The sequence below is a fragment of the Mustela putorius genome, unplaced genomic scaffold (genome assembly GCF_011764305.1).
Source record: "Mustela putorius furo isolate JIRA1106 unplaced genomic scaffold, ASM1176430v1.1 tig00000929_pilon_pilon_pilon, whole genome shotgun sequence".
Classification (NCBI taxonomy): Eukaryota; Metazoa; Chordata; class Mammalia; order Carnivora; family Mustelidae; genus Mustela; species Mustela putorius.
This window is the reverse complement of record NW_025421520.1, coordinates 5,821,177-5,849,127: the sequence shown is the minus strand read 5'-3', so window position 1 is coordinate 5,849,127 and position 27,951 is coordinate 5,821,177. Positions and strand designations below refer to the sequence as shown.

Sequence of the window (27,951 nt, the reverse complement as noted above, 5' to 3'; positions counted from 1 at the left end):
CACCCCCCGCCCAACCGCTCAGAGCAAGGCCAGCAAGGGCAAGATGAAAGTCCTCCGCTCTGGCCAGATGACACAAGAGGACCTCTCTGACCCTCTGATTGTCCACCCTGCCAACTCCACCCCTACCCCCTATCCTCACCCGCACCCCCTCAAATACACCCCTGCTCCTGCACCCCAGCCCTAAGGCTCCAAGAACACCTGGCTTCCCACTTATCAGTCCTAGTCCTCTGAGCGGAACCCAGGCGTCCGGCCCCCCACCCTCTGGGTGGGCAGAGAGCCGAGGCTTTAGAGCCTCCCAGCCTGCCTTGTTCCTGTCCCATTGTGTGTGGGGCAGGGGCGGGGCAAGGGCCAGCAGCGGAGAACCCCCTCCCACTGCCCCCTCCCCTTCCTAAGGAAAAGGCCTGGGCTCTGCTGGGAGGGCCAGAGCTGAGGCAAGGCTGAGCATGGGCAACTTGAAGAGTGTGGGCCAGGAGCCCGGGCCCCCCTGTGGCCTGGGGCTGGGCCTGGGCCTGGGGCTGTGCGGCAAGCAGGGTCCGGCCTCCCCCACCTCCTCTGAGCCCAGCAGGGCACCCGCGCCCACGCCCGCGCCCCCACCCGCACCAGACCGCAGGTAAGGGACCTGGTGGTTAGAAGCAGAGGGCAGGAGGGAGGGTGTCCGGCCCCGGAGCCCCGGGCTGGGAAGGGCTGGAGCCGGTGGCCCAGCCAAGAGGGCTGGGTCACCCACTCAAGAGGGCTACCAGTACCGACAGAACAGGACAAGCAAGGAGGCTCAGTAAGAGACCAGCATCAGGGCCAGCAGGCAGCAAGTGAAAGCAGGAGGTAAAGGGAGTCGGCTGAACGGGGCTGAATGCCGCTCTGTGGCCAAGAGCTGTTTGACTTTCAACAAGTCGCTTAACCTCTCTGAGCCTTCGTGTATATACAGTAAGGACATGGCAGTGATACTCCATGGGACTGCTGTAAGCTGCTAGCTCACGGCGAGCCTTCAACAAATACTGACGATTATCTACCAGAAGAAAAGGGGCTGGGGAGGATAGTCACAGGAGGGTGAGAAGACCTGCCCCAGACGGGGAGAGCGCTGACCCCGAGACTCGGGCCCTTGGGTGGGAGGCCAAAAAGACAGGCAGGCCCCACCTCCTGGTGCCCATCAAGCCCCAAACTTACCTGGCATCCTCAGCCCTCAAAAGAGAGAAAGGGCAGCCGGAGGCCAGGTGGGGTGCCCAGCCGGGCGGGGAGGCGGGGGGCCGGAGGCAGCTCCGCGGGGAAGGCTTTGCACAGGCGCCCCCGAGGCCCGAGGCCCTCCCTTCCTCCCCACAGCAGGCCTCAGCCTCTGGGAGGAAGTGATAAGGTCCTGAGGCTTCCCTTCACACGACGCTTACCGCTTCGTCCGGAGCAGTGCGCATCGGGAGGGAAATCTGGGCTGAGGAATCCCTGCGGGGGCTTCCCTCAGTGCGGCCACGGGCTCCGTCCCCCTCATGGCAGGGCTCGTCACAACTCCGGGGCTGGGACACCCTGTGTCCAGCAGAGGAGAGGTGAGCCCTGGACAGGGATGAGGACCCCTCCTTAGGTCCGGAGCTCAGGAGCTCACCGCTGCTGCCCTGGGCAGCTCAGGCTCTGGCGACACAAGGGACAGGCAGGCCCGGGTTTTGAAGGACCGGTTCTGCCCAGGGGGCCTCTGGCAAGCTTCCTACCTTTTCTGACCTCGGGCCCCTCGTCTGTAAATGAGGGCACCAATATTGTCTACCCCCAACGTGGCGGTGAGGGCTGACGGAGGACGCGTAAGGAAGCGGGAGGCAGGGGGCAGGCAAGCAATAAGTCCCTAGGGTGACTGATGTGGCCAGAGGAGCCTCTGGGGGCGCATCCAGAAGGAAACACACTCCTCTCCCGTGACCCCTCCCCTGGTCCCAGCAGCCCCCCACTCACCCGGCCCCCGGACGGGCCCAAGTTCCCTCGAGTGAAGAACTGGGAGGTGGGGAGCATCACCTACGATACCCTGAGTGCCCAGTCACAGCAGGTAAGCCTGGGAGCCCCCCCAAATGCCATTTCAGGGTCGGCTAAGGCCAGTCCCCCGCCTGAATTCAAAGAGACCCTGGGAAGAGCCAGAAGAACTAAGGGACACACAGGGGACCCTGATGACTCCTAGCCTCCAGCCCTTGTCCCAAGTCCTGCCGCAGCCCAGCCCTACCTCACCCCAATCTCCAGTCCCAGCCCCAAACCCGCACCTGCCCAGACCCACCTCCCCTCTGAGCCCCTACCCTGCCTCTGCACCCTGACCTGCACCCGACCTCGCTCGGTGCTCCCTGCTCTCTCTGCCTCTGCCCTCCACCCTAACCCAGGATGGGCCCTGCACCCCCCGACGCTGCCTGGGCTCGCTGGTGTTCCCGCGGAAACTGCAGAGTCGGCCATCTCGGGACCCCCAACCCACGGAGCAGCTGCTGAGTCAGGCCAGGGACTTTATCAACCAGTACTACAGCTCCATCAAGAGGTGAGGCCACGCCTGGACGCCCTCAGAACACCCTTGTCCACTGACCTGGGGCCCTGTGCCTAGCTCTCGAGAGGAAGTTCACCTTCCCCAGGACCCACTGCCTTCCCCCACCCCGACACCAGCACCCACCAGCTCCCCACCAGCAGCCACACAGAGCTTGGCGAAGCTCTCCCCTCCATGTGACCTTCTTCTGCTCCCCTCTTGGCAACAGGAGCGGCTCCCAGGCCCATGAGCAGAGGCTTCAGGAGGTGGAAGCCGAGGTGGCAGCCACGGGCACCTACCAGCTCCGGGAGAGTGAGCTGGTGTTCGGGGCCAAGCAGGCCTGGCGCAACGCACCCCGCTGCGTGGGCCGGATCCAGTGGGGGAAGCTGCAGGTGGGGCTGGCCAGCAAGCACCTAGGATAGGGACTGGGGAAGAGAAAAAAGGAAAGGAGCAGTAACGGCAACTCCTGAGGCTTCCCTGGGGAGTCCCAAGCAGTGGGGAGATCCACGGCCATTCTACTAGAGACCAGTACCTCTCAGGCGCCCTCAGTCCACCTGCTAATGCCTGGTCGTTAAGCCCCATAGCCATGCTGTGGCTGGCTGTGGAGAGAAACAGCCAAACACACTGAGGCAGTGAGGAAGGCTGGGCAGTAATCCGGGGGTGGGTATTGTCTGAGCAACAGAAACATTCTTCTGGAAGGGCCCCTCGCTGCTTCTTCCCTGTGGGTCTCACTTGTCCAGCCCAGTCCTCCAGCACCTTGGCCTCCTGCCCTCCGTCGCATTCCCACCACTGCACCGGCCTAAGAACCAGGAGAAGCAAGCTGACCACAGGGGAACTCACTCCATGCCCTTGGCCTCCTTAGCAGTAACTGGCCATCAAAGAATTTGGAATAAAGCCACATGCTCGGGAAATCCCAAAGGAGTCTCCCATAAGAGAACGACCCTGTCTGACCCTTGCATCCCCTTGAAGTTGTTCAAAGCTCTAGCTCAACCTTGAACCCATCAGAGCTTCCATACTGGATCCCACTCACGGCTACATCCCTCCCTTGGCACCAGGCCAGCCACTGCCAACCCCTTGCTTCTGTCACTAACACAAGTAGGTAAGGGACTCCCGGCTTCCTGCTGTCAGCCCCACTCAGCCAGTCAAGGGGGCTTCTCCCAACATCAGAACATCAGGATGGGCAGAGTCCCCGGACAGCCCCCTCACGCGGCCGAGCACTGTGCCATCAGCAGCATGCTCGAGGAGAGTCTGCTGACTGGCTGGGGTCACCTCCTCTGCTTGAGCTCGTGGTTAATGGGGGACTCACCACCCACACCCCCAGATGGCCTCCCTGTCACTTGGTGCCCTTCCCCAACCATCAGTTTGGCAGAGACTAGGTCTCTCTTCCGTATCGGGTACTGAGGCAGCTTCTGCAGGAGTGGGGAGAGGTCCCAGCCAGGAGAGAAGGAGCAGACCAGGCTACATTGGGTGTGTGGGGTGCAGGGCAGGAAAGAGTGGGTCATGATAGGTGCAGATGGTCAGGGAGGCAGGCTTCCCGGAGGAGAAAGAACCATGACAAGTGGCGCCGGCAGCCTTTGGAGGCTGCAGACTAGTTAGCTCCTCCCTCCCCTGCCTCCTTACCTACTCCTAGAGCTGAGACTCAGGAGCCCCGTCCTTCTCCCCTCCCCGTCTCCCCCGCCCGGCTGGCTCAGGTGTTTGATGCCCGGGACTGCAGCTCAGCCCAGGAGATGTTCACCTACATCTGCAACCACATCAAGTATGCCACCAACCGGGGCAACCTCCGGTGAGTGCGCCCTACACTGGGCCAGATGCCACCCCTCCCTTGGCGGCCGTGAAGGTAGGGCTCTGACAGCTGTCATTCCCGTGTGTCAGCTCAGCCATCACAGTGTTCCCCCAGCGCGCCCCAGGCCGGGGAGACTTCCGAATCTGGAACAGCCAGCTGGTACGCTATGCCGGCTACAGGCAGCAGGATGGCTCAGTGCGGGGGGACCCAGCCAACGTGGAGATCACCGAGGTGGGCACAGAGACGCGGAGCAGGGGGAGGCCGGCCAATGAGGGCTCTGGCAGAGGCGCGGGGCTCCAGCCAGAGAGCAGCCAGTGGAGCAGGGAGGGGGTACCCAGAGATGAAGGAGGGAGATGCCAATGAAGGGGGTCCCGGAGGAGGGCAGGAGGTAGGGCTCTCAGACCCGCCTCTGGCCCTGCTCCCTGCAGCTCTGCATCCAGCATGGCTGGACCCCAGGAAACGGCCGCTTTGACGTGCTGCCACTCCTGCTCCAGGCCCCGGATGAGCCCCCAGAGCTCTTTGCTCTGCCCCCCGAGCTGGTCCTCGAGGTGCCCCTGGAGCACCCCACGTGAGCATGAGGGAGACTGGGTGAGATGGAGGACGGGCGGCCTGGGTGTGGCCAGGCCGGCCAGGCCCCGCAGGCAGCCTGATCCCCCCCGAAACCCCTCAGGCTGGAGTGGTTTGCGGCCCTGGGCCTGCGCTGGTACGCCCTCCCGGCGGTGAGTAACATGCTGCTGGAGATCGGGGGCCTGGAGTTCCCTGCGGCCCCTTTCAGCGGCTGGTACATGAGCACGGAGATCGGCGCGCGGAACCTGTGTGACCCTCACCGATATAACATCCTGGAGGTGAGGACGCGCAGGCCGGGAAGGGGAGGCGTCCCGCTCTGGGCTGGAGCCTTTGACTCCCAAATAGGTCCCCACACTGTCAGCCACTGGGAGAACCTGAGCGGGGTCCAGGCTGCCTCCCACACTAGAATTTTGGAGCGCCCCAGAACCGCAAATCGGGGGCAAAGGGGTGTACGTGCATTGGTACAAACAGACTGTTATTTTTCTGGGATCTATAACTCTAGAGCTTTCCTCAGATTCTCAAGGCAGATCTTACAAAACAATGTCATTTTAGAGACAAGAAGTTAAGATCCAGGGCCGAGAAGTAACGGGCCCAGAGTCCATCTCTGCTCAGGGGTGCCTGGCAGGCAAGAGCCTGAGCTGGCTCCAAACTAAGCAGTCAGGCCTCTCTCGATGGCCCCCTACCCACCCGCACTCCTTCTACTCATGAGTTCCAGACACTCCGTCCACTCCCCCCAACCCTGTCCCTACCAATGCCAAGTGCCCCCGCCTCCAGGATGTGGCAGTCTGCATGGACTTGGACACCAGGACAACCTCATCCCTGTGGAAAGACAAGGCAGCAGTGGAAATCAATTTGGCCGTGCTGCACAGTTACCAGGTATACAGGCCCAGACTGGCCAGGACGGGAGGGGCTGCTGCAGGGAGAGAGGGAGGCACTTAGAGACCGGGGTTGGGGGTGGGGAGGCAGGAGCTGGAGGTAGCTGGAAGGAGTACCATGGTCCAGGGGGCACCCCCGGGCCCACACTTCCAGGGACACGGTGCCTAGACTTCCAGGTGCCAAAGTATGGGGGTAGTGTGTGCTCGGAGCCCTGTTGTGTGGGGCATGCTTGTAATGCAGGCCCTGGGGCAGGGTGGGTATTGTGATGTGTGGGACCCCTGGATTCTGGAAACCCCAGCGGCAGGACTGAAGGCCCGTTGAGCATTGTCATTTGAACAAACTCACACCGGCTGAGAACCAGGCCAGAGTTTAGGATGTTCTGGTCCAGGGGCCGGACAGACAGTCATGGGATACCAGAGCAGCTGCTGAGTTTTAGGCATGTCACGTGGGCTGCAGCCAGGGATGACGGCATGGTGGGGGGACACAGCCTGTGTCAGATGTGGGGGGACCTAGGGTGCCGTCTAAGCCCCTGCCTCCCCAATCCCAGCTGGCCAAAGTGACCATTGTGGACCACCACGCTGCCACCGCCTCCTTCATGAAGCACCTGGAGAACGAGCAGAAGGCTAGGGGGGGCTGCCCTGCCGATTGGGCCTGGATCGTGCCCCCCATCTCTGGCAGCCTCACCCCTGTCTTCCATCAGGAGATGGTCAACTACGTCCTGTCCCCTGCCTTCCGCTATCAGGTGCCCACCCCGCTGGCTCTCGCCCACTGTGGCCAGCTCTAATGAAGTAGCCCCCAGGGGCTTCCAAATGTTTTACTTATCTCTTCCTCCACTCCCCCCGTCGCTCCCCTGCAGCCAGACCCATGGAAGGGGAGTGGATCCAAGGGTACCGGCATCACCAGGAAGAAGACCTTTAAGGAAGTGGCCAAGTAGGTGCCCTAGGAGCGCCACCCCTCCCCCACACCCAGGGGACCAGCTGTAGCAGTGGGAAGGCCCCCACCCCGCACACAGCCACTACTCAGGGCCCCAAGACCTTGCTTGGCCATGCACCTGAGGCAGCCCTGGCTCAGTGTGCCTGGGACCACCCTGACCCTGCCCTCGCCCGCAGTGCAGTGAAGATCTCAGCCTCACTCATGGGCACCGTGATGGCAAAGCGAGTGAAGGCGACCATCCTGTATGGCTCCGAGACCGGCCGGGCCCAGAGCTACGCACAGCAGCTGGGGAGACTCTTCCGGAAGGCTTTCGACCCCCGGGTAGGGCTAAGCCCAGAGGAGTGGGGATCAGGGAAGGGGGAAGGGGCCCATCCATATCTTCAGATATGCCCTGGAGGACAGAAGAGGGTCACAAGTCAGAGCCCAGGGGGAAGCCCAGGATCCAGATGGATTCAGGCATTGAGTCCAGGCCTGGGTGAGGGTCTGAACTGTGCCCTGCCAGGACAGCAGATGCCAAGTCCCTGGGACATCGGTCTTCCCCTCATCCACAGGTCTTGTGCATGGATGAGTATGATGTGGTGTCCCTTGAGCATGAGACGCTGGTGTTGGTGGTGACCAGTACGTTTGGGAATGGTGACCCCCCAGAGAATGGAGAGGTAAGGCCTAGCAGGAAAGAGGCCACTGAAAATGAGGGGAGATTCAAAATGGGGTGGCTGGGCAGGAACCCCACTTCCACCATGGAGAGTGGAGATGCCTTGAGAGTCCCCCAGAGTGTGAGTATAGACATTCCACTGGGACCCGAGAGCCTGCACGAGCCCGACTCCAGCCCCACCCCCATACACACCTGCTTCAGTGTGTCCCCGGGTCATTTCCATTATTCATGCAAGTATTTAATATGTGGAAGGCACTTGGCTGGCCAGCCAGGTCAGACTGCTCTCGAGCACTGACGAGTTAGAAAAACAGCGATACCCCAGTTACTACTCAATTTCAGCTTTCCCTTTTCCTCTTTCCTCAACGAAAGAACAGAGCACTGCTCAGACGTCAGCAGATTAGGCAACTTCACTTTCTGCACAAATCTTTAAAGAAACAAACTAGAGTGCCACCACGAACACTAGTATCAGCCATTATCTTCCCAGCTTCTCTGCCCCGGGCCACCGCGGTGACAATCACTGTTCGTGCCCTTGGCTGTTGCAGCTTCCGGGTGATAAACGTCCCTGGAGCACTAGGTACTGGTCTCCAGCAGCCCAAAGCAGAGGCCTGAGGCAAGCCTCCCCCCTCCACCACGGTTTGGCCCCTTTCAGCTCTCGTTCTCATCTGCCTTTTAAAGAATAATTAGAATCTGTTACTTTGTTAGTATAAAAGTGGTATTTACACTCCCGTGACCCACCACCCTAGGAAGACAGAGAACACGTCCACTCCCCAGGCTCCTTGTCAGTGCCTTTGGACGTCCCCTTGTCAGTGCCCCCAGCCAGCCCCTTCCCAGTCCATGCCTTCCGCCAGCCAGGTCAGTTTCTCCCGCTCTGGGATGTCACAGAAAGGGGAGCACACAGAGAGACTCGACCCGCGCCTGAGACTCATCTCACGGTGAGCAATTCGGTGCCTTGCTCCTTTTTACTGCCGAGTGGCAAGCCGTGTTCACTGTGTGAACACGCCGTGTGTTTCTCCGTTCTCCTGCTGACGGACGCTTGGGCCGTTTCCAGGGTTGGGCTATTATGAATAAAGCTGTTATGAACATTCTTAGGCAAGGCTTTTGTGGGCTTATGTTTTCATTTCTCTTGAATAAATACCTAGGAGTGGAATTGCTCGGTCATCGGGTAGATGTATCTTTAACTTCAAAAAAGACAAAAACAAAAAAACAAAAAACTGCCAGACAGCCACAGGGATTGAACTGCACCTCTAAGTTCTGTGCATTTCAGTGTCTGTAAATTTCACCTCATTTTTTTTTTTTTTAATGGAGCAAACCTAGGAATGCGGCCCACAGAAAATGGGGTATATTCACCAAAGTCACTAACAAGAATGTTTACAGCAGCGTGGTTCATAACAGCCCCAGACTGGAAACAATTCCAATGACTGTCCACAGCAGACCCGACAAACACATTGTGGTCTATTCAAATTCTGTGCAGCAGTGAGGGTGAATGGATCACAACCACAGGACAGAGATGAATCTGAAAACAGAAGGGAGAGGGAAAGAAGCCAAGCACAACAGAATTGGACTGTGGGGTTCGCTCTGTATTAAGTTCAGAAATGGGCAAAAGGAATCCATGGTGTTTTAATTGGGAGAGGGTGATCCCCAGGGTGGGACGGGGAACTGGGAGGGGTCTGAAGCTGAATTCTAGGATTCTAGCAACATTTCCTGAGAGGATGCTGATGACACAGGCAGGTTCCATTTGTGAAAAATCTAGAAAGCTGTACATTTATGATATGTGTGTTTTTCTGAACGTATTACACTTCAACAAAAGGTTCAAAAAAATAAATTAAGAAAAAATAAAATAAAGGTAGTACACACTAATCATGGTGACCTTAAAGCCCCACCACCCAAATGCACCTGCAGCCGTCACTGGGGTGTGCCGGGCTTGCCCCATGTGGGGTTTTGCTGTGCAAAGCTGTTCCGCGTAGCTCTTAGCTATCTTCGCGGCAGCACAGGACATGGCTCAGCCCCCTGGAAGAGGCTGGTGCCACCGACTAGCAACGGAGGCAGTGCAGGGAGACAGAGGGCTGTCTTCCACCTGTCGAGCTGGCTGAAACATTAAGGACTGGCCACATGTAGTGTTGGCAGGAGGGAGCAAAGAGCACTCCTCTTGCTGTGGGCAGTCTGACCACTCGCCTCATCCTGCCTTTAATTCTGAATCAGAAACACCCCTAGCGAGGACTACCCTCCCGAAACACACAAAAGAGGAGGCGGGCACGTATATATACAAGGGTTTGAGCAGTGATCACACACCGCCCAGATATCCTGAGTCAGACGGAAGTCTCCCACACGTGCTCCCTGCAAATGTGGGGACACCTGGCAGCCATTCAAAAGCAGGTCAGTCTTGGTGTGTTGACCTGGAAGGAGGTCCATGATTGGTTACTGAGGAAAGAGCAGGTAAGTATGGTGTGGCCCCATTTCTACTTTTTTGGAAAAACTATAAATGCAGATCGATATGGAAGTATAACCAGACATATCTGGGAAGTTAAACACCTGTCCACAGGGCACATGCCTTGGGGATGAGGACTGGAGGTAAGGTAAGGGTCGATTTTTCTCTTTTATTCCTTTAGGGTGCTATCATGTTTTCAAAAAGCCAATACCGGTTTTAAATTTTTTAAAACAAAATAAAATCAGAATTTACAAGCAATAAGGATCAGCCGACTGCCGTTTTAAAGTTCTGTGTGGTTTGAAATTTAAAAAAAAATACTAACCGTGATACCAACACTTCCCCTCCCCAGAGTTTTGCGGCGGCCCTGATGGAGATGTCGGGCCCCTACAACAGCTCCCCTCGGCCAGAACAGCACAAGTGAGCATCGCTGGGAGCCTGCGGGGAGCGGGGGGGGGGGGCATCTGGAGACACTAAGGAAAGGAAGGCTGCAGTGTTCTCTCTCCGTGCCTCCGACAAGCTGGAGGACAGATGTGAGGAGGCCAGGACCCCCGTTACCCCTCGGGATGCCCTCCTTCCTTGAGACCTCGCCACTCACAGTCCCCAGGACCCTGAGGGCTCATCAGTCCTGCAGTCCCCTTCAGAGAGGGGAGGGGAGGCAATGTGGGGCCTGAAGGCACAGAGGTCCCCGGGCAACAAAGCCAAGTACAAGGGCAGGGTCTTTCCTATCCCAGATATAGAGACCCCAGAGACCCCCTGCACTGTGTCTGGACCTGTGCCAGGCTCCCGGTTCTCTGTGACAGCCCCGTCTTTGTCTTCTCTTGCTAGGAGTTACAAAATCCGCTTCAACAGCGTCTCCTGCTCAGACCCGCTGGTGTCCTCTTGGAGGCGGAAGAGAAAGGAGTCCAGTAACACAGACAGCGCAGGGGCCCTGGGGACCCTCAGGTGTGGGAGCTGCAGGGTGGGGAGGCACGGGAAGGAGGGGAAGCTGCCTGGGCACACATGGGGCGGGGACAGGCGTGGGCTCCGGTGACGGCTCCCTGAACCCCAGGTTCTGTGTGTTCGGGCTGGGCTCCCGGGCATACCCCCACTTCTGCGCCTTTGCTCGTGCGGTGGACACACGGCTGGAAGAGCTGGGCGGGGAGCGGCTACTGCAGCTGGGCCAGGGAGATGAGCTGTGCGGCCAGGAGGAGGCCTTCCGTGGCTGGGCCCAGGCTGCCTTCCAGGTGAGCCCCTGGACCTGTTCAAACGTGGGACCCAGGCTTCCCTCCCACCCTGATTCTGGCTCACTCCCACCCCCAGCCCTGCCCGAGACATGTAATAGTGAGGCTGGACGCCTTGCGGCTGCCCTGACTCTGGTCCTCTGCTCCCATCCTGTTCCTTCCAAAATCTGTCCTCATTCCGCCCCTGTGCAGCCAGTGCTTCTGGCTCCGTCTAAGCAGGGATGACGCGGCCCTCACAACACGGGAGGCGCCCTGGCCCAGGCGGAGGAGGGCTTCATCCAGGGCTTCATCCAGGCAGGGCTTCATCCAGGCACAGACGGGGTCCCTGAGTGGGAGTCTAGGGGGACAGCATGTAAGGCAGGCAGGTTGGAGGGAGAGGGGAAGGCCCAAGAGAAGGCTGGACAGAGGTGAGGGCTGCAGCTGCGGCCAGCAGAGAACCTACAGGAAGTCAGAGGCCAGACAGGTTTGCGATGGTGCCTGGACAGTTGGTGTCCTAGCTCAGGGGAGTGCAAGGAGGGGTGGGTCCCAGAGCTGGGCTTCCCCCAGAGGTGGCTCGGCCTGGTCTGGGGATTATGTCTAGAGGTGAACAGACCCCTTTTCCCTGTCCCGATGCCCCCTCAGGGCACTGCTGGCCCATCCAGGGTTCCCAGGCTTGAACTGAGCGGGTCTGGCTTGATGGGGCCCGGGGGGGACAAGGAGGCCAGCTGGGGGTGGGGGAGGAAGCTGCAGCAGGTGCAGGGTTTGCTAGGGAGGAGCAAGTGAAGCTGAAGAAATACATAGGCTCAGACTGGGAGAAGGAGAGTAAGCAGGAAAACAAGATAAAAGGAAGCGACTGGAAGCGAGGAAAGAAGAAAAAGGTGCAGTTTTAGGGATACGGCTTTAGAGATGCAGGGCCAATGAGAGAAACGTCCAACGAGAAGCAGGAAGACGCTGAACGAACCGGAGGGTAGGAAGGAAGGGAGGGGGCCGAGGAAGGAAGGAAGAGATATAAGACCTTACACACACAAAAGAAAGATTAGCAGGACTGGTGATCCGTGTTGGGAGAAGGAGCAACCAATCACGGGTGAGCCCTGGGTTTCAAGCCAGGCCCAAGCAGCCAGCCATCTGCAGGACTCCTACCTGAACGGAGACGGATAGGATCTGCACCCTCCCGGGGGTCCTGCCCCGCAGCCCTCCAGCCCTAGTGAGCAAAGCAAGAAGGACAGAGCAGCCTGAGACCCCTCCCACAGTCATCCAAACCTGGTGTCCCACTCCGGGGGCTTTTACATAAAGCATCTCATTTCATCCTCCCCGGGACCTAGCGAGGCGGAAAGAGGGGCCAGTGAGGCACGTGGAAGGTGAGTAGAGGAGTCAGAATTTGAACACAGCTCCGAGCGCTACCGTGGGCCAAGCACCGCGCTCCCTGAGAGTAACACCGGATTAAGGAACCAGTGGGTGTGACCCAAGTGAAAATGTGCAAAGGGATAGCTAGTGCACTGGCCAAGCCACGAAATAGGACGACGAACAGACACTGCCAGGCTCAACCACAGGAGGGGGCCTCGGAAGGGCGCCTCCCGCTCCTGGGCACCCCACACACATACTCCCACCATCCCAGGAAGAGAAGGGGGCCACTGGGGACCCCACAGCCCAGCTCAACCTCCTGCCTCAGCCTCCTGAGCCCCCCACTGCTCCGGCCCTCCCTGGGGGCTGGAGGCCCTCAGCCCTCACTCCCTGGCCCCTCAGGCCTCCTGTGAGACTTTCTGCGTGGGAGAGGATGCCAAGGCCGCTGCCCGGGACATATTCAGCCCCAAACGGAGCTGGAAGCGCCAGCGGTACCGGCTGAGCACCCAGGCCGAGGGCCTCCAGCTGCTGCCAGGTAAGGCTCTGGCCAGCCTCCTAACCCCTGCTGGTCCTTCTGGGCACCCAGGGTCCCAGGACCCACTGTCAGGGGCCTGGCTGGGCTCCTGGCTCAGTCCCAGTCTCCCGCCAGGCCTGATCCACGTGCACAGGAGAAAGATGTTCCAGGCTACGGTCCTCTCAGTGGAAAACCTGCAAAGCAGCAAGTCCACGTGAGGAGGACCACTTCCCCGCCACCACCCCTGTCCTGGCCTCTCCTTCCCTCTGTCCCAGCATGCTCCCCAGATGCCCTCCCTGCCCGCTTCTAAATGCCCCAACCCCTCACCCGCAGCCGGGCCACCATCCTGGTGCGCCTAGACACCGGAGGCCAGGAGGCGCTACAGTACCAGCCCGGGGATCACATAGGCATCTGCCCGCCCAACCGGCCAGGCCTCGTGGAGGCACTGCTGAGCCGCGTTGAGGATCCTCCTCCACCCGGCGAGCCTGTGGCTGTGGAGCAGCTGGAGAAGGGCAGCCCTGGTAAGGCAGAGCAGTCAGGGGCATGAGTGACAGCCTGCTCTGTCCCCCTGGCCTCAGGGTGGAGGACCTGGTAGAGGACCGCCACCTCCCCTCACAGTGGTAATGCCTGTGCTCAGAGCCGGCTGTGCTCCCTCCCGTGGGGCTGCCCTTGTGGCTAGAGGATACACAGAGCATGGCTCCTTTTTCAGTACCCGCCCACCCCCACAAAAGGCTGCCGCCTCTCTCTGGGCTCCCCCCAAGATCTCCTCCTGACAGCCTAGCCTGCTCTGTAGCTGGCCTCGGGTCTACCTCCTGGCACGTGGATGCCTGGCGTTAGAGTAAGAACCCAGACCAACCCAAACCAGTCAGGGGGCCCCAAACACACACACACACACACACACACACACACACACACAGGGGCTTCCCAGACAGGCCCGCCACCACCACCATTCAAGGGCAAGGTCTCCGATCAAATACAAGGCATGGTCAGTCCCAGGATACCCCCAAGCAACGACCAACTCAGACTCTGTAGTTCTGGCTGGCCCCTTCCTCAGATCTCCCCTGTACATCACACCCCCCAGGTGGCCCGCCCCCTGGCTGGGTTCGGGACCCCCGGCTGCCCCCATGCACACTGCGCCAGGCTCTCACCTTCTTCCTGGACATCACTTCCCCGCCCAGTCCTCAACTCCTTCGACTGCTCAGCACCCTGGCCGAAGAGTCCAGCGAACAGCAGGAGCTTGAGAGCCTCAGCCAGGTGCGGGCGGCCCCAGCGGGTGGCAGGGGCTCGGGAGGTGGGGAAGGGGGTCTATCTGGCTAGCACACCCCGGGCTTTAAGGCCCAGCGCTGGGTCTCAGAATTCATCTCTGAATTCTCGGTGCTCGAGAAATGTTTGTCACCCTGAGCTGAGAAGGGAGAGACCCCAGGAGGCTCGGCTCAGGACGAGTCAAGAAGGGAGGTCAGCAGGCGGGGTCGGGAGGGTCTGAATCCCTTGCACCCTGCTCCCGCCAGGACCCGCGGCGGTACGAGGAGTGGAAGTGGTTCCGCTGCCCCACGCTGCTGGAGGTGCTGGAGCAGTTTCCATCGGTGGCCCTGCCCGCGCCGCTGCTCCTCACCCAGCTGCCCCTGCTCCAGCCCCGGTACTACTCAGTCAGCTCGGCGCCCAGCGCCCACCCAGGAGAGATCCACCTCACAGTAGCTGTGCTAGCATACAGGACACAGGGTGAGGTGATGGAGGGCCAGGGGCCAGGGCCACACGGTGAGCCCAGGACAGGCCCCTCATGGGCACCCTCTCCTCTGCAACCCCCAGACGGACTGGGCCCCCTTCATTATGGAGTCTGCTCCACGTGGCTGAGCCAGCTGAAGGCCGGGGATCCCGTACCCTGCTTCATCAGGGGGTAAGCGAGGGCTTCAGGGGATGGAGGTGGACGGGGCATGGAAAAGAAAGCGTCTGTCCCAGCAGGGGTGGACAAAGTGCCACCTGGATGGCCAGGGACAGATGGAGGAATCGGCAGGTGGCAGCACAGGGTGAGGGCGAGAGCTCTAGTGAGGGCTATGATGGGGAGCAGGGAGGACCCACCTGACACACACGAGGACGGGGAACTTCAACTACGCTTTGGGTGTTCCGCTAATTTGGACTTAGGGCCCTGTCCCAAAGCCTCCGCTCCCAGAGACAGGGCTGGGAGTCAACCTGCAGGCCCTGCTGCTTTTAGGTAAACTATGTCTCTCACTACATCCTTCAGGTCAATCTGATACTGGGAGGCGTGACACTTAGGAACTGTGTCCCTATTCAAGGTCAGGTCCCCACTTAGTCCAGGGAGAACGAGTAAGGTTACCATAGCATCATTGGGGACTCAAAGAAAGTAAAAGAGTGCAGGATACCCTTCCCTGGTGCTGGGTTCAAAAGCCTTGCCTCCTCCAGCAGCCAGGACCCAAAGCCTCAGGGCGGGCAGGGGGAGCGGTGGGGACTTAAAAGAATTCCCAGGACAGACACCAGTTATGTCCAGTAACTCGAACCCATTCAGGAGGCTATATCCCAAACTGTACCAATCCACTGAACAAACCAAATACCAACATCAAGGCTAGAATTTAAAATAAACACTCATTGAATGCCTTATGAACCAAAAGCTGTCCTTCCCTTCTCGTATGTTGTAAATGTCCAACTGAGATATCAGAACATTCTTCAGTTCAAATTAAATCATATTCCCTTGGACCCAGCCTCCGGAAACACATGTCCATGGAGTTTCTGCCTGCAGTAGAGTTCTTTGCATAAACATACCATGCCCACTCTGAGCTAGAATGTGTCGTGAGCATTTGACAACCATTTGCCACGAATGTTGAGTTCTCCTCTCTCCCCGCAGACAACGTTGGTAAGAATGTGGGAGGTGGGAAAGCACAGGGGCCTGACACAGTGTCCCTCCACTAGGGCTCCCTCCTTCCGGCTGCCACCTGACCCCACCTTGCCCTGCATCCTAGTGGGCCCTGGCACAGGTATTGCCCCCTTCCGGGGATTCTGGCAGGAGCGGCTGCATGACATTGACAGCAAAGGTGAGACTGGGGCCCCGGGAATGAATGGAAGGCAGGAGGGAGTCACACAACCTAGGGGGAAAGGGACAGGGACTAGATGACAAAAGCCAGGTAGGAAAGAGGGCAAGCAATGGGCCACAGAGGTGAAAAGAAGCTTATTAGACCAAGGGGAGGGCAGTGCCCTGTTGGTCTGGCTTCCCGGAGCCAGACACAAAGTAGGTGTGGGGACTGGGTTAAGGACAGGGGGACGAGGGGAACTGAAATCTGCAGAGGGTGGGGCTGGGACTCAGAAGGCAGAAATGCCCAGCGTGTACTTGGGACTGTGCCAGAGTTCAGCTACGTGTGTCCCAGACTCACGAAGCCACAGGAGGTTCAGGCTGGACACAGGGGCTTAAGGCAGCTGGAAAATCGAAAAAAAAGGGGGGGGGGCTGTGACTGATAGGAAGGCAGATGATGTGTAAGGTGAGGACGTGGGGGAAAGGGCTAGAGGGAGTCACCGAACTTCTGTGTTAGCCGGTGCTGAGGACTTGGAATTCCAAGTCAGAAGCCCCACGTTCTAGTGCAATGCTACCACTAAGAGCCACCACCTCCCGTGCGCTGCTCTTCTGTGAGCCTCCTCTCTGGAAACCAGAGTCAGACAGGGTCTCCGAGAGCATCCTGCACTCTCCTGGAGGCTAGACGGCCGTGAGTGGTAGTTGCTATTCGAAAGGCACGGGCTGTCCGCCTGGGCGAGGCCAGCCAGCGGGAGGTGTCGCTAGGGCTGCGGCCCGGGGAGAGGACGCTCCCAAGCCAACCGTGCTGCTCGCAGGCCTGCAGCCCGCCCCCATGACTTTGGTGTTCGGCTGCCGATGCTCCCAGCTCGACCACCTTTACCGCGACGAGGTGCAGGATGCCCAGCAGCGCGGAGTTTTTGGGCGCGTCCTCACCGCCTTCTCCCGGGAGCCCGACAGCCCTAAGGTGCGACACCCTGAGGGAGCGGGAAGAACCTGAGGGGCGCTCCGGGGAGGGGGGGCGGGGCGTGCGCAAGCCCGGCCCCGCCCCCTCTAGGACGCACCCTCCGCCCCGCCCCTCGGCTCCTGCCCCGCCCGCGGACTCAGGCACCCGCCCCCACTCGGCCCCTCCCGCGTGCCTCTCGGGCTCCCTCACCTTCGCCCTAGCCCCGCCCCTGGCTTGGCTCCACCTCTCCAGACCCGACCCCGCGCCCGGCACTTAGGCGCCGCCTGGCCCGCGTAAAAACTGTTCGCACCCGGGCCGGACCCCCACCCGCCGAAGCCCCCCAGAGCGCGCCCCTAACCCCGGCTCCCCTCAGACCTACGTGCAGGACATCCTGCGGACGGAGCTGGCTGCTGAGGTGCACCGCGTGCTGTGCCTCGAGCGGGGCCACATGTTTGTGTGCGGCGACGTCACCATGGCAACCAGCGTTCTGCAGACGGTGCAGCGCATCCTAGCGACGGAGGGCGACATGGAGCTGGACGAGGCCGGCGACGTCATCGGCGTGCTGCGGGTGCGGGAGGCGGGGCCATGCCGGGGCGGGGCCATGCCGGGGCGGGGTCATGCCCGGGGTGGGGCCCGCTCCTACTTCGATCCCACCTCGCTTCTGGCCCTCTTCCCCCGCAGGATCAGCAACGCTATCACGAGGACATTTTCGGGCTCACACTGCGCACCCAGGAGGTGACAAGCCGCATACGCACCCAGAGCTTTTCCTTGCAGGAGCGACATCTGCGGGGCGCAGTGCCCTGGGCGTTCGACCCGCCTGGGCCAGACACCCCCAGCCCCTGAGAGCCCTCATTGTCCATCCCAGTTCCAGAAGAGGAGCCGTCAGTCCACCCCGGCTCCGCCGCTCTCCTGGCGGCGTTACCAGACCAGCCACCTCTCCCCTCCCGAGGTGCCTTCCCATCTTTGTCCGGAGTCTGCCCTAAGTCGCTTATTCCCGGGAATGAGCAAAATGTCCCTCTCTAGGTCTGTTTACTTGCCCCAGGTCCGGAGGCTCCCTCCCAGGGCCAACTGTCACCCCTTTTGTGTTCCTTAGGTGAGTTTTAGATTCCCCTTATCTCTCTCAGGAGTACCTTATCTGGAAACCTAATCTCTAAATGATTCAAATATTTATTATTGAAGATTCAGCATAAGAGACAGGACCAGATGTTATGAGAGCTTCTAAGATGCCTAACCCAGCCCCGTCGATTAAAACTACAGAACGACAAGCTTTGTCTTTTTTAATTTGTGCAGATCGAGGTCATGGTAATTCTTTGGAAGGCGGTCCTAGCCTACATACTCCACTCTGACCCAGCGCTCTAGAAATACGGTTTCCAGCCAGTCAGAGAGAGCACGGTGTTGCTTCTTTACTCTTGATTGAGAAGCAGGTACAGCCCTCAGCTGCCAGGAGTGGGAATGCCAGAGACTAAGGTCACAAATATGTGCGACACAGCCCTGAGCAACCTTTACTGCTGGTTTCAAGCAGGAAGAGGAGACACACCTACTTCCTCTGACATCACATCAGTGCTGAACTCCAAAAACAGCCCTCCGTACTCTTTCCACTCACAATTCCCCACAGCTCTCCTCCACAAGTCCCGCGGGACCCTGAAGGCCAGGCTGGCTTGGAGAGCACACTGCCATCAAGTCCCGTCTCTCTCTGTTTCCCTTACATTTAGCTAGGCCTCTACCTTGGCCCTGTCCTCCACCTTAAGGATAACTGGCAATTGCTTCCCGGCCAGATGGTCAAGAACAGCTCGCTGGGGTGGTGTCCCCTCAGCCCCTCCAGGTGGGGATCATCTCTGATACTTGTTTCCAGATCTTTTGGCATCTCCTCTCCTACCCTTTCTCTGCTCTCTGGAGTGAGCTCATCACTAACCTCCCCCAACTCCTGCCCAACTAAAGCCTCCTTAGGCCTCTGGTCTGGGGCGGGGGTCGGGGGGTCTCTCTAAAGAAGGCTCGGCGTCATGTCCTTCCACTCCATCTTGTCTGATCTCCTACAGCTGGATAAGCCAGGGAACCTGGGGGAGGAGAAGGCTCTTGGCAAGCATTTCAGCGGTTTAGGTTGGAAAGACGACCATCCCCATCACCCTGAATTCCCACCACTGCCCCATCCCTCCCAGTGTGGCTCCACCCAATTTTTTGTCCATTCCCCAGCTCAGCTCCCACCCACCCTACCCTCTCACTCTATTAGACAACACTGACCCCGAGGAGCCCTCTCAGTCAGCGCTAGGGGCCTGACCAGGCTCCTTCTGGGTGTCCGTGGTCTCCTGAAACCTTCCAGGGAGCAGATTCTGGGTCCTCTGGGTTCTCCACTGCTGTCTGGGGCTGGAGGCAGGACTAGAGCCTGGCGAGAAAAGCCATCAGCTGGCTGGTGTGGTGATGCCCACTGTCCCCCCAGGGTCTGTCCCCTGCACACCCTGACCACCTCACCATCACTTGACCAGGATGGCTTCTCCTCGTCAGGCGAGAGTGTCTGGGAGGGGCTGGACCAGGGCCTGGACAGGGAAGAGGCTGAAGCCTCACCCCATAGTTCCTGCTGCTGCTGCTGATGGAGCTATATGGAAGGAAAAGGAATGACAGGCTCTCTCATGCCCCACAGTGGGAAACCCAACCCCTAGACTAGGGGAAGAGGCTTTCCAGATCTCCTCTTTCAGCTCCTACCAAGTATTTCCTTACACTCTAACCCCCAAACACACACACCCATCTCCATTTCATTCAGCTGCTTTCTCCCCACATTTCTCTTTCTGGCACCCCTCAGCTCACCTGGTGCAGGTAGATGGCATGAAGACTCATTTCAGCAGAAGCAAGTTCTGGAAGCTGGGCCAGCTTCTGGCCCCCAGTGCCTCCTGGGGACACACAGCTGGAAAAGAGGACACAGTACACCAAAGACATGCCCCTCCCCTCTGCACCTCTCAATGAGAGTCCAGCTTGATCTCCCCTTCCCAGGGTCCCTGCAGACTCCTCCTGGAGGACAAGTTCTCCCCACCCCCACCCCCCACCCCCCCCCCCGCTGCTGCTGTGCCTCTCCCACCTCCCTGCTCTAACCTCGGGTCCTGGGCAAGGCGCGAAATGGAGGCCAAGAGGCTGGCTGTGGCTGCAGCTGGGCAAGGGGCTGTGGGGCTCAGGTCCCGTGGGGGCAGGAGGGGTTGCCCCAAGAGGTTGGCCAGAAAGGCCTCGGGCTGGGAGCAAGAGAAGAGGGCATCAGAAGAGAGGACAGAAGTGGAGAGAGGAGGCCTAGGAAAGGCCTGAGAGCAAGCTAGATCAGGGAGTGGGTTAACACAGAAAGTGAGATGGACCAGAGGGCCTGGCGGTGGTCAGGACAGAAGCGCCGGCCAGGCTGTAACTCACCAGAGGTGAGGAAGAGTCGCTGAGCACCCCAGGCGTGGGGGGGCTGCGAACGGAGGTGGCGCCCCAGGCTGCCGCATCTTGTTGTACCCTGCCACGAAGATGCCCCAGGAACTTGGAGCTGTGCCCTGGGGGGCGCCATTGTGGGTGGGCCAGGGAGAAACGCATCAGGGAGAGCTCAGTCTTTCCATCTTCTGCGCGCTGAGACAGGGAGGCCTCTGTCTGGCCCGCTGAGAGCCACTGAGAACAAAACCAGCCAGTCATTCAGATGCTGTGGACACTGCTTTTATAGCTTCGGTGGAAGCCTTGTGGGGTAGGCGGTACAGGAAACACTGGCCGCTTCCCGGGTCAAAGACCAGACGCTAGGATGGGGACTTGCTCAAGATCACCCAAGAACACAGCAGCAAAGCAGGACCTGGGTCCAGAGCCAGCGTGAGTGGAGGACGTGGGCTTAGGGTCTTCCCAGCCTGTGTGCACTGGACCCCAGGGCTGGCCTGACTGTCTTCTTCCAGCCCAGCCTGCGCCCAGCTCCTACCTCCCCCTCTCGGCAGTCTTGCTTCCCTCGTACTGGAGTTACAATGTACTGAGAGCTCTGTCAGCTTCTGTACACACCCTCTCCCGTAATCCTCGCAGCCCCATGCCTTAGCTACAGTCACTGTCCTTGTTTGACTGATAAAGACACTTCCTCACTGGTCACTGGTGGCAAACGATGAGCGTGGCATGGAACCCAGCTCTGCTCTGAGCGAGGCAAGCACAGCCCTGCCCACCCACAACCCCACACAGCCAGGGACGGGCTCTAACCTGAGGGTGCCCGTGGCGCTTCACATCCATGAGGGCAAAGGAACAGATGTCCCCAACGCCAGCCACATCCACAGTGAAATGATGAAAAAAGTCAATGATCTCCAGAGAACGAGGGGAGAACCAGAAGAGCAGAAACAGCGGAGTGAGGAGAGGGGACAGGAGCTCCTCCAGGAGGGAGACCTGGGGAAGCAAGATGAGACTCAGAAGGGGTTGCCAAGGGGTCCCACGCTGGCGATCAGGACCAAGAGATCCCCGGGGCCCGCTGGCCGAGGACCGGGAACCTCTAAGCCAGACGCCTCCCGGCTGCCGGGATGGCCAGCCCCGCGAGTCGAGCCCGTTGGTCCCCAGCTCTCTCCACGGCGCCCGCGGGCTGCACGGCTGTCTCCGCAGCCCCTCTTCGGGCCGGACCCTCACCGCTCGGTACTGCAACAGCCGCGCCATCTGCCGGTAAGCGCTGGCCTTGCCCGCGGGGCCGGGCTCCTCCGGGAGGTAGTGCATGTGCGCCAGAGCCGCCTGCAGCAGGAACTGCGGGGAGCGACTGCGGCCCTGCTCTTCCGGAATGAAAGACCTGAAGGGCGGGATGGGGGTGGAGAAGGGGCCTGCGGTCAGGACGTACCGACCCGCGGCAGGGCTGCGCGGCGCCGACGGCGGGAGGCGTAGGGACTCGCGGGAGAGTCGCCCCTCCGTCCCCGGTCAGAGGCAGGCCCCCCTCCTCTCCGGACAAGCTCCCCAGCACCTGGCCACGGTGGCCGTGACCCCGAGCGCGGTCATGGCGGTGAGCACGTGCTCCACGGCCAGCACGTCCTCGTCGTAGACGGTGAGCACGAGCAGCGCGGCGAAGAGCGCGCCGGCGAAGAAGACGAGCTGGCGGGCCAGCAGCGCCAGCAGCGGCGCGGGGGGCGCGGCGGCGCGCAGGAAGGCGGCGGCGGGCCGGTAGGCGCGGGCCAGGCGCGCGCGCAGCTCGTGCGGCAGCTCGTTGAAGTGGCGCAGCTGCAGGTGGGCCAGGCGGGACCAGCGGCGCGCCCCCAGCGCCCCCGGCTCGCGCCGCAGCAGCTCGGCGTGGCTGTAGAAGGCGTGCAGCACCTGCCAGGCCAGCACCAGCGGGCTCAGCGCCAGGTTCACGGCGGCCAGCAGCAGCACCGTGCGCCGCCAGCGCGCCGCCAGGGCGCCCCGCTGCTCGCTGCGCTTGTAGGCGTCGGGCAGCTCCCAGCCCCCGCGGAAGAGCGAGAAGGGCCCGCGGAAGAGCAGCAGGTCGACGTTGAGCGCCAGGCCGCGGCTGAGGAAGGCGGCACTGCCGCCCCAGGGCAGCGCGCAGCGGGCGGGCAGCAGGCCCTTGTTGGCCAGCGCCACCTTGTAGTTGGTGTAGCGCAGGATCCGGTGGTGCACGTCGAGCTCGGTCAGCGGGCGCGGCTGCACGCACAGCCCTCCGCTCTTCTGCAGCGCCAGCAGGCGGGACTGCACCTCGGCCCAGGGCACCGAGCTGAGCTCCTCCTGGGGAGAGGGCATCGTTGAGCGCCAGGCACCTGGATTCCCCGGCACCGCGATGGCCACACTCAACCTTGACCGGAGCGACCGCCCTCATTTGCCTTCTCCCCACCTCGCTCTGCCCGTGTCCTTCAAGGCATCGGACCTGCCACCTTTCCCTTTCTGCCCTCTCTTGCCCTCCCCTGACCTTGTCGCTAACAATCAGGACATTTCTTACTTCCTTTCATCCTCTTCTGAACTGTGTTCCTCCTGCCCCGGCCTCTCCTTGAGGCCATGAGTCAAGTGACAAGACACCTCATCATTTAACTTCATCAGATATCTGATCTCAGCTCCCGGAGAGCAGATAGTCTGGACCCTCCCCCTCTGCTCGGAAGTTCTTCACCTACAGCACAGACTGGCTGTGGGGAAGGCAAACTCTCCCCTTCCCTAGGGTGCCGGCCACCACAGGACAGGACACCTCCTTGTCTCAGCATGCTTTGAGGTCCCCCCCCATCCCCAGCCCCATACCGCCCCGCAAACAGAATAACCTGCCTAAGACACTGGCTGTGTCCGTGTCTGGTGGGGCGCTGTCAGATCTCACTTGGGTCTCATCTGCAAACCTCAGGTTAGCCCAGTTTCACCCAGCTGCCCCAGTCCGGCTTAGTCAAGTCCCTCCGAGCCAGCCTCTCCACTCCATCCCAGGCTCTCCCCTTCCCCTGGAAGGAATAGGGGAGGAGGAGAAGGATCAGCAGCCTTCCGGAGGAGCAGTGGACTAACCCTTGCCTTCCCTGACCTGGGCTCCCCTGGCCCACTCCATCCTTCCTGCAATCTTCCCCGGGGGGGCTTTCTGAAACCCCTCCCGTTGGCTGTGCAGGAGAGCTGTGTGGAAGGTCCTGCATGTCTGAGGGGAAAAGGGAAGCTGGCTACAGAAGGTAGCCTTTGAGCTGGATCTTAAAAAAAAAGAACTCGGGAACAGAGCAAGAAGGAGCATGGACAAGATGGGGAGGAAAGAAATGGCCAAGCAGGACCAAGTCACCACAGCGGCTCACTGCAATTAGGGAGTGAGGCCAGATGGGGGCGTGCGATCCCCCGAGGGGACCTGACTCTCAGCGGCCGCCTGATGGGGCCATCTCACTGCTGCCCCACTTCCAGCACTGGGGCTTGGAATGCCTTCCCATTTCCTAGTCTTCCCCGCCTCACCCAAATTCCTTCTGCCCTGTAAAGCCAGATGGCCACCCTTCCTCTGAATACCTACTGTTTTAACCACAAGCATGTGACTATAAATATCTTCTATAATCTAACTAAATCAACAAAATTCCACTGGGGTCAGGACCATGTTTTCTAAGCGGTGGTCTCAGGGCCTGGGCACGTCCCTGCTTTCCACTGGGTTCTTCTGTCTGCCCAGGCCCCGCTCCTCCCCTAGTCTCTGCCTATCCCCCGCCCCCAACAGAACCCCCCAACACACACACACCTTGTCTGCAGCCTCGCCCACCCAGCTCACCGGGGGAATGTGCAGGGCTTCCCTGTAAAACACCTGGATGTCCCAGAAGCTGAAGAGGTTGCAGACCGAGCGAAGCAGCTGTAACAGCCAGAAGGCTGCAGCCAGGATCAGCAAGAAGACCAGCAGGGGGCTGGAGCGGATCCTGTGTGGGGTGGGACAGATGGCAGCGGGAAAGTGGGGGCCCAATGGAAAGGGAGACCAGATTTGGGGAGAGATGGAAAAGTCACAGAGAGGGGGACCTAGCTATACCAGTGGCTCTCGAAGTATACGCCCTAGGAGTCCATGAGCCCTTACAGGTGTCTGCAAGGTCCAGACTTTTTCCAGAACACAGGTTTTCTGCCGTTTTCACGCTCATTCCCTCGGGAGGGTACAATGGGCCTTTCCAGAGGTTATGTGTGTGACCCCATGTCATCAGCCGATGGAATGTGTGCTTCTATACTCTTAGATTGTAAAGTTATTCTCAGCTTTAAGCTCTAATTAGGTAAATATAGATAGATACGATTCTCATAAACAAAAGCTCTTGGGTGTTCCTGATCAAGTTCAAGTGTATTAAAGGTGTACCTTTAAAGGTATTAAAGACCCAAAACCTGGAGAACTGCTGATTCAGTCCAAGGGACAAAAGGACCCGGAGTGGGGGCGGTTCTTGCCTGCTCATCTCCCCCAGCCACTCCCCAACCAGCTGTCACTCACCGCTGGGCACACTGGGAGGAGGACAGGATGGCATCTGCCAAGGTTATTTTGTTGTGGAGCAACCCAGGTCTCGTCTGGTTGTTCAGGTGGTTGGCAAAGAGGATGTTGTAATCCACGCACCGAAGGAGGAAGGTTGTGAAGGTGACAATGAAGACGAATTGTCTGGGAGACAGGAGCACAGTGGTCAGCCTCCAGGCCAGCCCTGGGGGGTCCTCCCCACCCTGCGGAGCCCCCCTGGGCTGCTGGGGTTTGGGGGGAGTGGCTGTGCTGGGTGGACCAGAAGCAGGCACTACTGAGGAAGCAAGACGGCAGAGCTTAGGGGTGGGACAAGCATCTCACCCCAACTGGAAGACATCCTCCAGCAGAATGCAGGCAAAACCATTCCTCTGATGATAGCTGTAGACGTGGCAGTGTGTCAAGAAATAAACCTGAAGCGTGACGGCCCTTTCCTGAGAACCCCTCCCTCAGTCCCCCAAAACAGCATGCTCAGAGCCTCCCTGCCAAGAACGGCCCCTCCCTCACCCCCACCCCAAGCCACTGCTGCCAGACCGAGCACAAAGGATATCTTGGTGAAGAAGCTGTCCAGATTTTGGATGTGGTGCCAGGAACCTGGGTACAGAGGAGAGACTGCTGGGACTTGGCTGTCCCCTGAGTGACCAGTTCACACCCTCAGGAGCCCCAATCCCTCCCCAACACACTCCCCTCACAGCCCCACACCCACACTTACCTCGGAGCCCTTCGGGCACATGGAGCAGGGGTTGCTGGTCTTCCCCGTGGATGGGTGAATCTTGGGACCCCTCAGGGTCACAGTCTTCCAGCCGTTCATAATCCTGCTCAGGGATCAGAGGGCCTATCCGCAGCCCAGGAGGGTCCTGGGGGCATCGGCGTGAGGGAGGGGGAGTCACTGAGGCCAGGGGTGGGGCAGAGTGAGAGCCCCAAGAGGGGGGAGCAGAGGTGGGGGTCATCGTGGGCTGTGCCTGTGTTGTTGGGGTGGGGAGGGCACTGTGGCGAGGCTGAGAGGCCCCTGGGGCCTGCACCGCTGGGCAGGGGGGTCCCAGGGCCAGAGGGGGAGCTGAGGAAGGAGAGCTTCTTGTGTGAGGGGCAGGGGACAGAGAGAAGATGGAAATCCTCCCTCCGCCAGGCCCCCGACATGGAGGAGGAGGAAGAGGAGGCAGCGGCATGGGGAGGAGAGGCACCGATCCAGGCCCCAGGTCTCCCCACCGCCCCAGCCGCCCTCTGCTCCCCCCCCAGCCCACTCGCCTCACCATCAGACCACTAGCTTCTCTGGAAAGCTTGGAAGGATAGGCTCTGCCGCTGCTTCCACAGAGGTCTGGGGCACTGAGCAGGGACTTCAACAAGGATAGTGACAACAACAGCGCAGTGACTCAGTTGGGGCAGGCCTCAGGCGTCCCAGCTCTCAGTCACCTGTCTGACCACTCACAACCCTTCCAGGGCAATCTGCGGCCAACTGGCTCAGGGCCAAGCCTCTGTGCCTGGGAGGGATGTAAGCCGAAGAGGCAGGGGCTAAAGATACTGCAGACCAGAGAACTGTCCCCCAACTGACCACCAATTGTCCCCTCCCTGACCTCGAGTGGGTTTAAAGGCAAAGCCAGAGAGTAGCAGCCAAACACAGCAAAAAGGAACCCCTATCAAAGGAGTATAAGACTATAAGGCCGAGATGTTAAATCTTTGATTCCTTAAAATCTTGTCTCCCTTCCCCCGACGTACTCCCCAAAGATCAACAGAGAAATGCGTTAAGACCAAAAGCAAAAAGAAGAAAAAGGGAAGAGATGGTGTTCCGTGTGTCCGGTGGTACAGACGCAACAGGGGAGACTGCCCGCCCTCGCAGCCAGGCTGGGGGAAACCTGAGCAGGGGGAGGCAGAGGAGAACGGAGAGGCAGCGATCCTGGATATGGGAAGCAGTTGGGAGAGCTTACACCAGAAAAGTCTCCTTGGCGGTCTTTTTTTTTTTTTCTTCATCCCATTTAACACCGAAAACCCTCACCCCCAGTCCTGATCCAGTTTTGGGGGGCCCCTGAGCAGCATCAGGGCTGAACCAGCAGAGGGCAGCTTGGGGGTGGGGGGAGGACGGGGTTTGGAAGGGTAATTTTAATACCCAGGCATGAGCTGGGTGAGTTGAGTTCCTGGTTGCCACTTCCACGAGGAGGAGGAGGCAGCTAGTTTGTTGGCATGTCCGACGCCATTCCTGAGGCCCTGAATCACCAGTTGTCCTACTGAACACCATTCCTGAGGTGCTGAGTCAGCCACCCAGGTGTCAGGGTCTCTGGGGCTCAGGCCTGAGGACTGTTGTAGGGGACAGTATCCATGAAATAGAGAAACAAAGTGTGTCAGGAGCGTTCACTGGAGGAATGTGGTGGCAATCATGGACTTGCCCACAAAATGGGAGTCCAGACACGCCTGTTTTTCTCCTGTGCTGCCTTCCAGGGATGGGGATTGTTATAGTAGCTCAGGGCTTGCATCATTTTATCCCGGAGCCGCAGGAGGCAGAGCTATGAAAATGAGATTCCCTCCTTCTGGAGGGGGCATCCTAGTGCCCAAGATGGAATCCCACATTGCAGAGGGACTAGGAAATTCCCATCTCTCCGAGACAGCTGCCAGGGTGAGTTTTGTAGGCTTTGCCTGATCTCTCCTCAACCTCACTCACCCCAATATTCCACCACACTCACATTAGGACCCCTCCCATACTCCCAGCCTAACTTCAAGCTAATCTGGCACCTTCTTCTGCCCAATTCCAGCCCAGACTCATCAATGGACAGCCTCCCTATCACACCCCAATTCAAGTGAATTTATTATAAAAAGGGCACTTTTCAGGGAACCTGGGTGGCTCAGTCATTGAGCATCTTCCTTCGGCTCAGGTCATGATCCCAGGGTCCTGGGATCAAGTCCCACATCGGGCTCCCTGCTCAGCAGGAAGCCTGCTTCTCCCTCTCCCACTCCCCCTGCTTGTGTTCCCTCTCTCCTTTATCTCTCTCTGTCAAATAAATAAACAAAATCTTTTTTAAAAGAGGGGGCGCTTTTCTCTGCCAGGCACTTGGAGGGGAAGGGGGGTATGGATAAATGAGGAGCCACTATCCAGAAAGAAATCACGGTCCATGAGGGCTGTAGCTATGCAAAAAAAAATCACACACAAGAAATAAGTTAATGCTCAACAGAGATCCAGAACTGTGCGGTGGGAGCCTTAGGCAAGTCACTTGACTGCGGTGAGGAAGGCATCTATGGGGGGGGGGCGGGGGGGGGAGAAGGATCTGGGGTCGCGCCTCCATAAGCTATACAGGACTTCCACACTAGTGGTTCTCAATCATAATTAAGGGACGTGTATCAGAATCATCAGGGTAGTTTTTTTCCCAAATACACGTGGCTGCCTCCCCGGGAACTCTGAC

At 59.5% G+C, this 27,951-nt stretch overlaps 3 protein-coding genes across 6 annotated transcripts in view; 1 reads left to right on the top strand and 2 right to left on the bottom strand.

Moving 5' to 3' along the window:
* KCNH2 (potassium voltage-gated channel subfamily H member 2) overlaps positions 1 to 17,213 on the bottom strand; it is a 61,394-nt gene extending 44,181 nt beyond the window's left edge. Inside the window, exon 1 of one of the 3 annotated variants that reach the window (XM_045086383.1) lies at positions 17,093 to 17,213. The gene's annotated coding sequence lies outside the window, so the exon portion shown is untranslated. Of the gene's footprint in view, positions 1 to 2,763; positions 2,882 to 17,088 lie in introns of those variants that run through there. The other 2 variants (XM_045086386.1, XM_045086384.1) reach the window with 2 other exon arrangements.
* Positions 383 to 17,978, top strand: NOS3 (nitric oxide synthase 3). Of its 2 annotated transcripts, none has more exons than XM_004765924.3 (26): positions 383 to 610; positions 1,909 to 2,011; positions 2,334 to 2,482; positions 2,694 to 2,856; positions 4,156 to 4,247; positions 4,337 to 4,478; positions 4,676 to 4,815; positions 4,918 to 5,092; positions 5,589 to 5,690; positions 6,238 to 6,432; positions 6,547 to 6,620; positions 6,800 to 6,944; positions 7,175 to 7,279; positions 10,050 to 10,117; positions 10,526 to 10,642; positions 10,749 to 10,923; positions 12,643 to 12,775; positions 12,890 to 12,968; positions 13,088 to 13,275; positions 13,836 to 14,008; positions 14,263 to 14,473; positions 14,561 to 14,648; positions 15,677 to 15,798; positions 16,586 to 16,734; positions 17,087 to 17,281; positions 17,395 to 17,978. In XM_004765924.3, the coding sequence occupies exons 1-26, from the start codon at positions 444 to 446 to the stop codon at positions 17,554 to 17,556; spliced, it is 3,612 nt and encodes a 1,203-aa protein (XP_004765981.1). In that variant the 5' UTR covers positions 383 to 443; the 3' UTR covers positions 17,557 to 17,978. The 2 variants fall into 2 exon arrangements, with proteins under 2 accessions (XP_004765981.1, XP_004765980.1); XM_004765923.3 differs by having other exon boundaries at positions 1,906 to 2,011.
* Positions 17,979 to 18,091: 113 nt separating this feature from the next.
* Positions 18,092 to 27,423, bottom strand: ATG9B (autophagy related 9B). The gene is made up of 14 exons (XM_045086388.1): positions 25,278 to 27,423; positions 25,116 to 25,159; positions 24,890 to 24,954; positions 24,551 to 24,712; positions 23,861 to 24,002; positions 21,632 to 22,386; positions 21,310 to 21,463; positions 20,896 to 21,075; positions 20,098 to 20,334; positions 19,795 to 19,928; positions 19,513 to 19,609; positions 19,180 to 19,303; positions 18,952 to 19,093; positions 18,092 to 18,767 (listed from the first exon to the last, which is right to left on the bottom strand). Exons 1-13 carry the CDS (start codon positions 25,816 to 25,818, stop codon positions 18,966 to 18,968), a joined length of 2,763 nt encoding a protein of 920 aa, XP_044942323.1. The 5' UTR covers positions 25,819 to 27,423; the 3' UTR covers positions 18,092 to 18,767; positions 18,952 to 18,965.
* Positions 27,424 to 27,951: the final 528 nt, after the last annotated feature.

Excerpts from the sequence above, each read along its gene's own strand:
- NOS3 (XM_004765923.3), top strand. The coding sequence starts at position 444 with ATGGGCAACTTGAAGAGTGTGGGCCAGGAGCCCGGGCCCCCCTGTGGC. Across the intron at positions 2,857-4,155 it reads TCCAGTGGGGGAAGCTGCAG|GTGTTTGATGCCCGGGACTG; the intron begins GTGGGGCTGGCC and ends CGGCTGGCTCAG. Across the intron at positions 4,248-4,336 it reads ACCAACCGGGGCAACCTCCG|CTCAGCCATCACAGTGTTCC; the intron begins GTGAGTGCGCCC and ends CCCGTGTGTCAG.
- ATG9B (XM_045086388.1), bottom strand. The coding sequence starts at position 25,818 with ATGGTGAGGCGAGTGGGCTGGGGGGGGAGCAGAGGGCGGCTGGGGCGG. Across the intron at positions 25,160-25,277 it reads TGTGCCCGAAGGGCTCCGAG|GTTCCTGGCACCACATCCAA; the intron begins GTAAGTGTGGGT and ends CTCTGTACCCAG. Across the intron at positions 21,076-21,309 it reads GGCTGTTGCAGTACCGAGCG|GTCTCCCTCCTGGAGGAGCT; the intron begins GTGAGGGTCCGG and ends TTGCTTCCCCAG.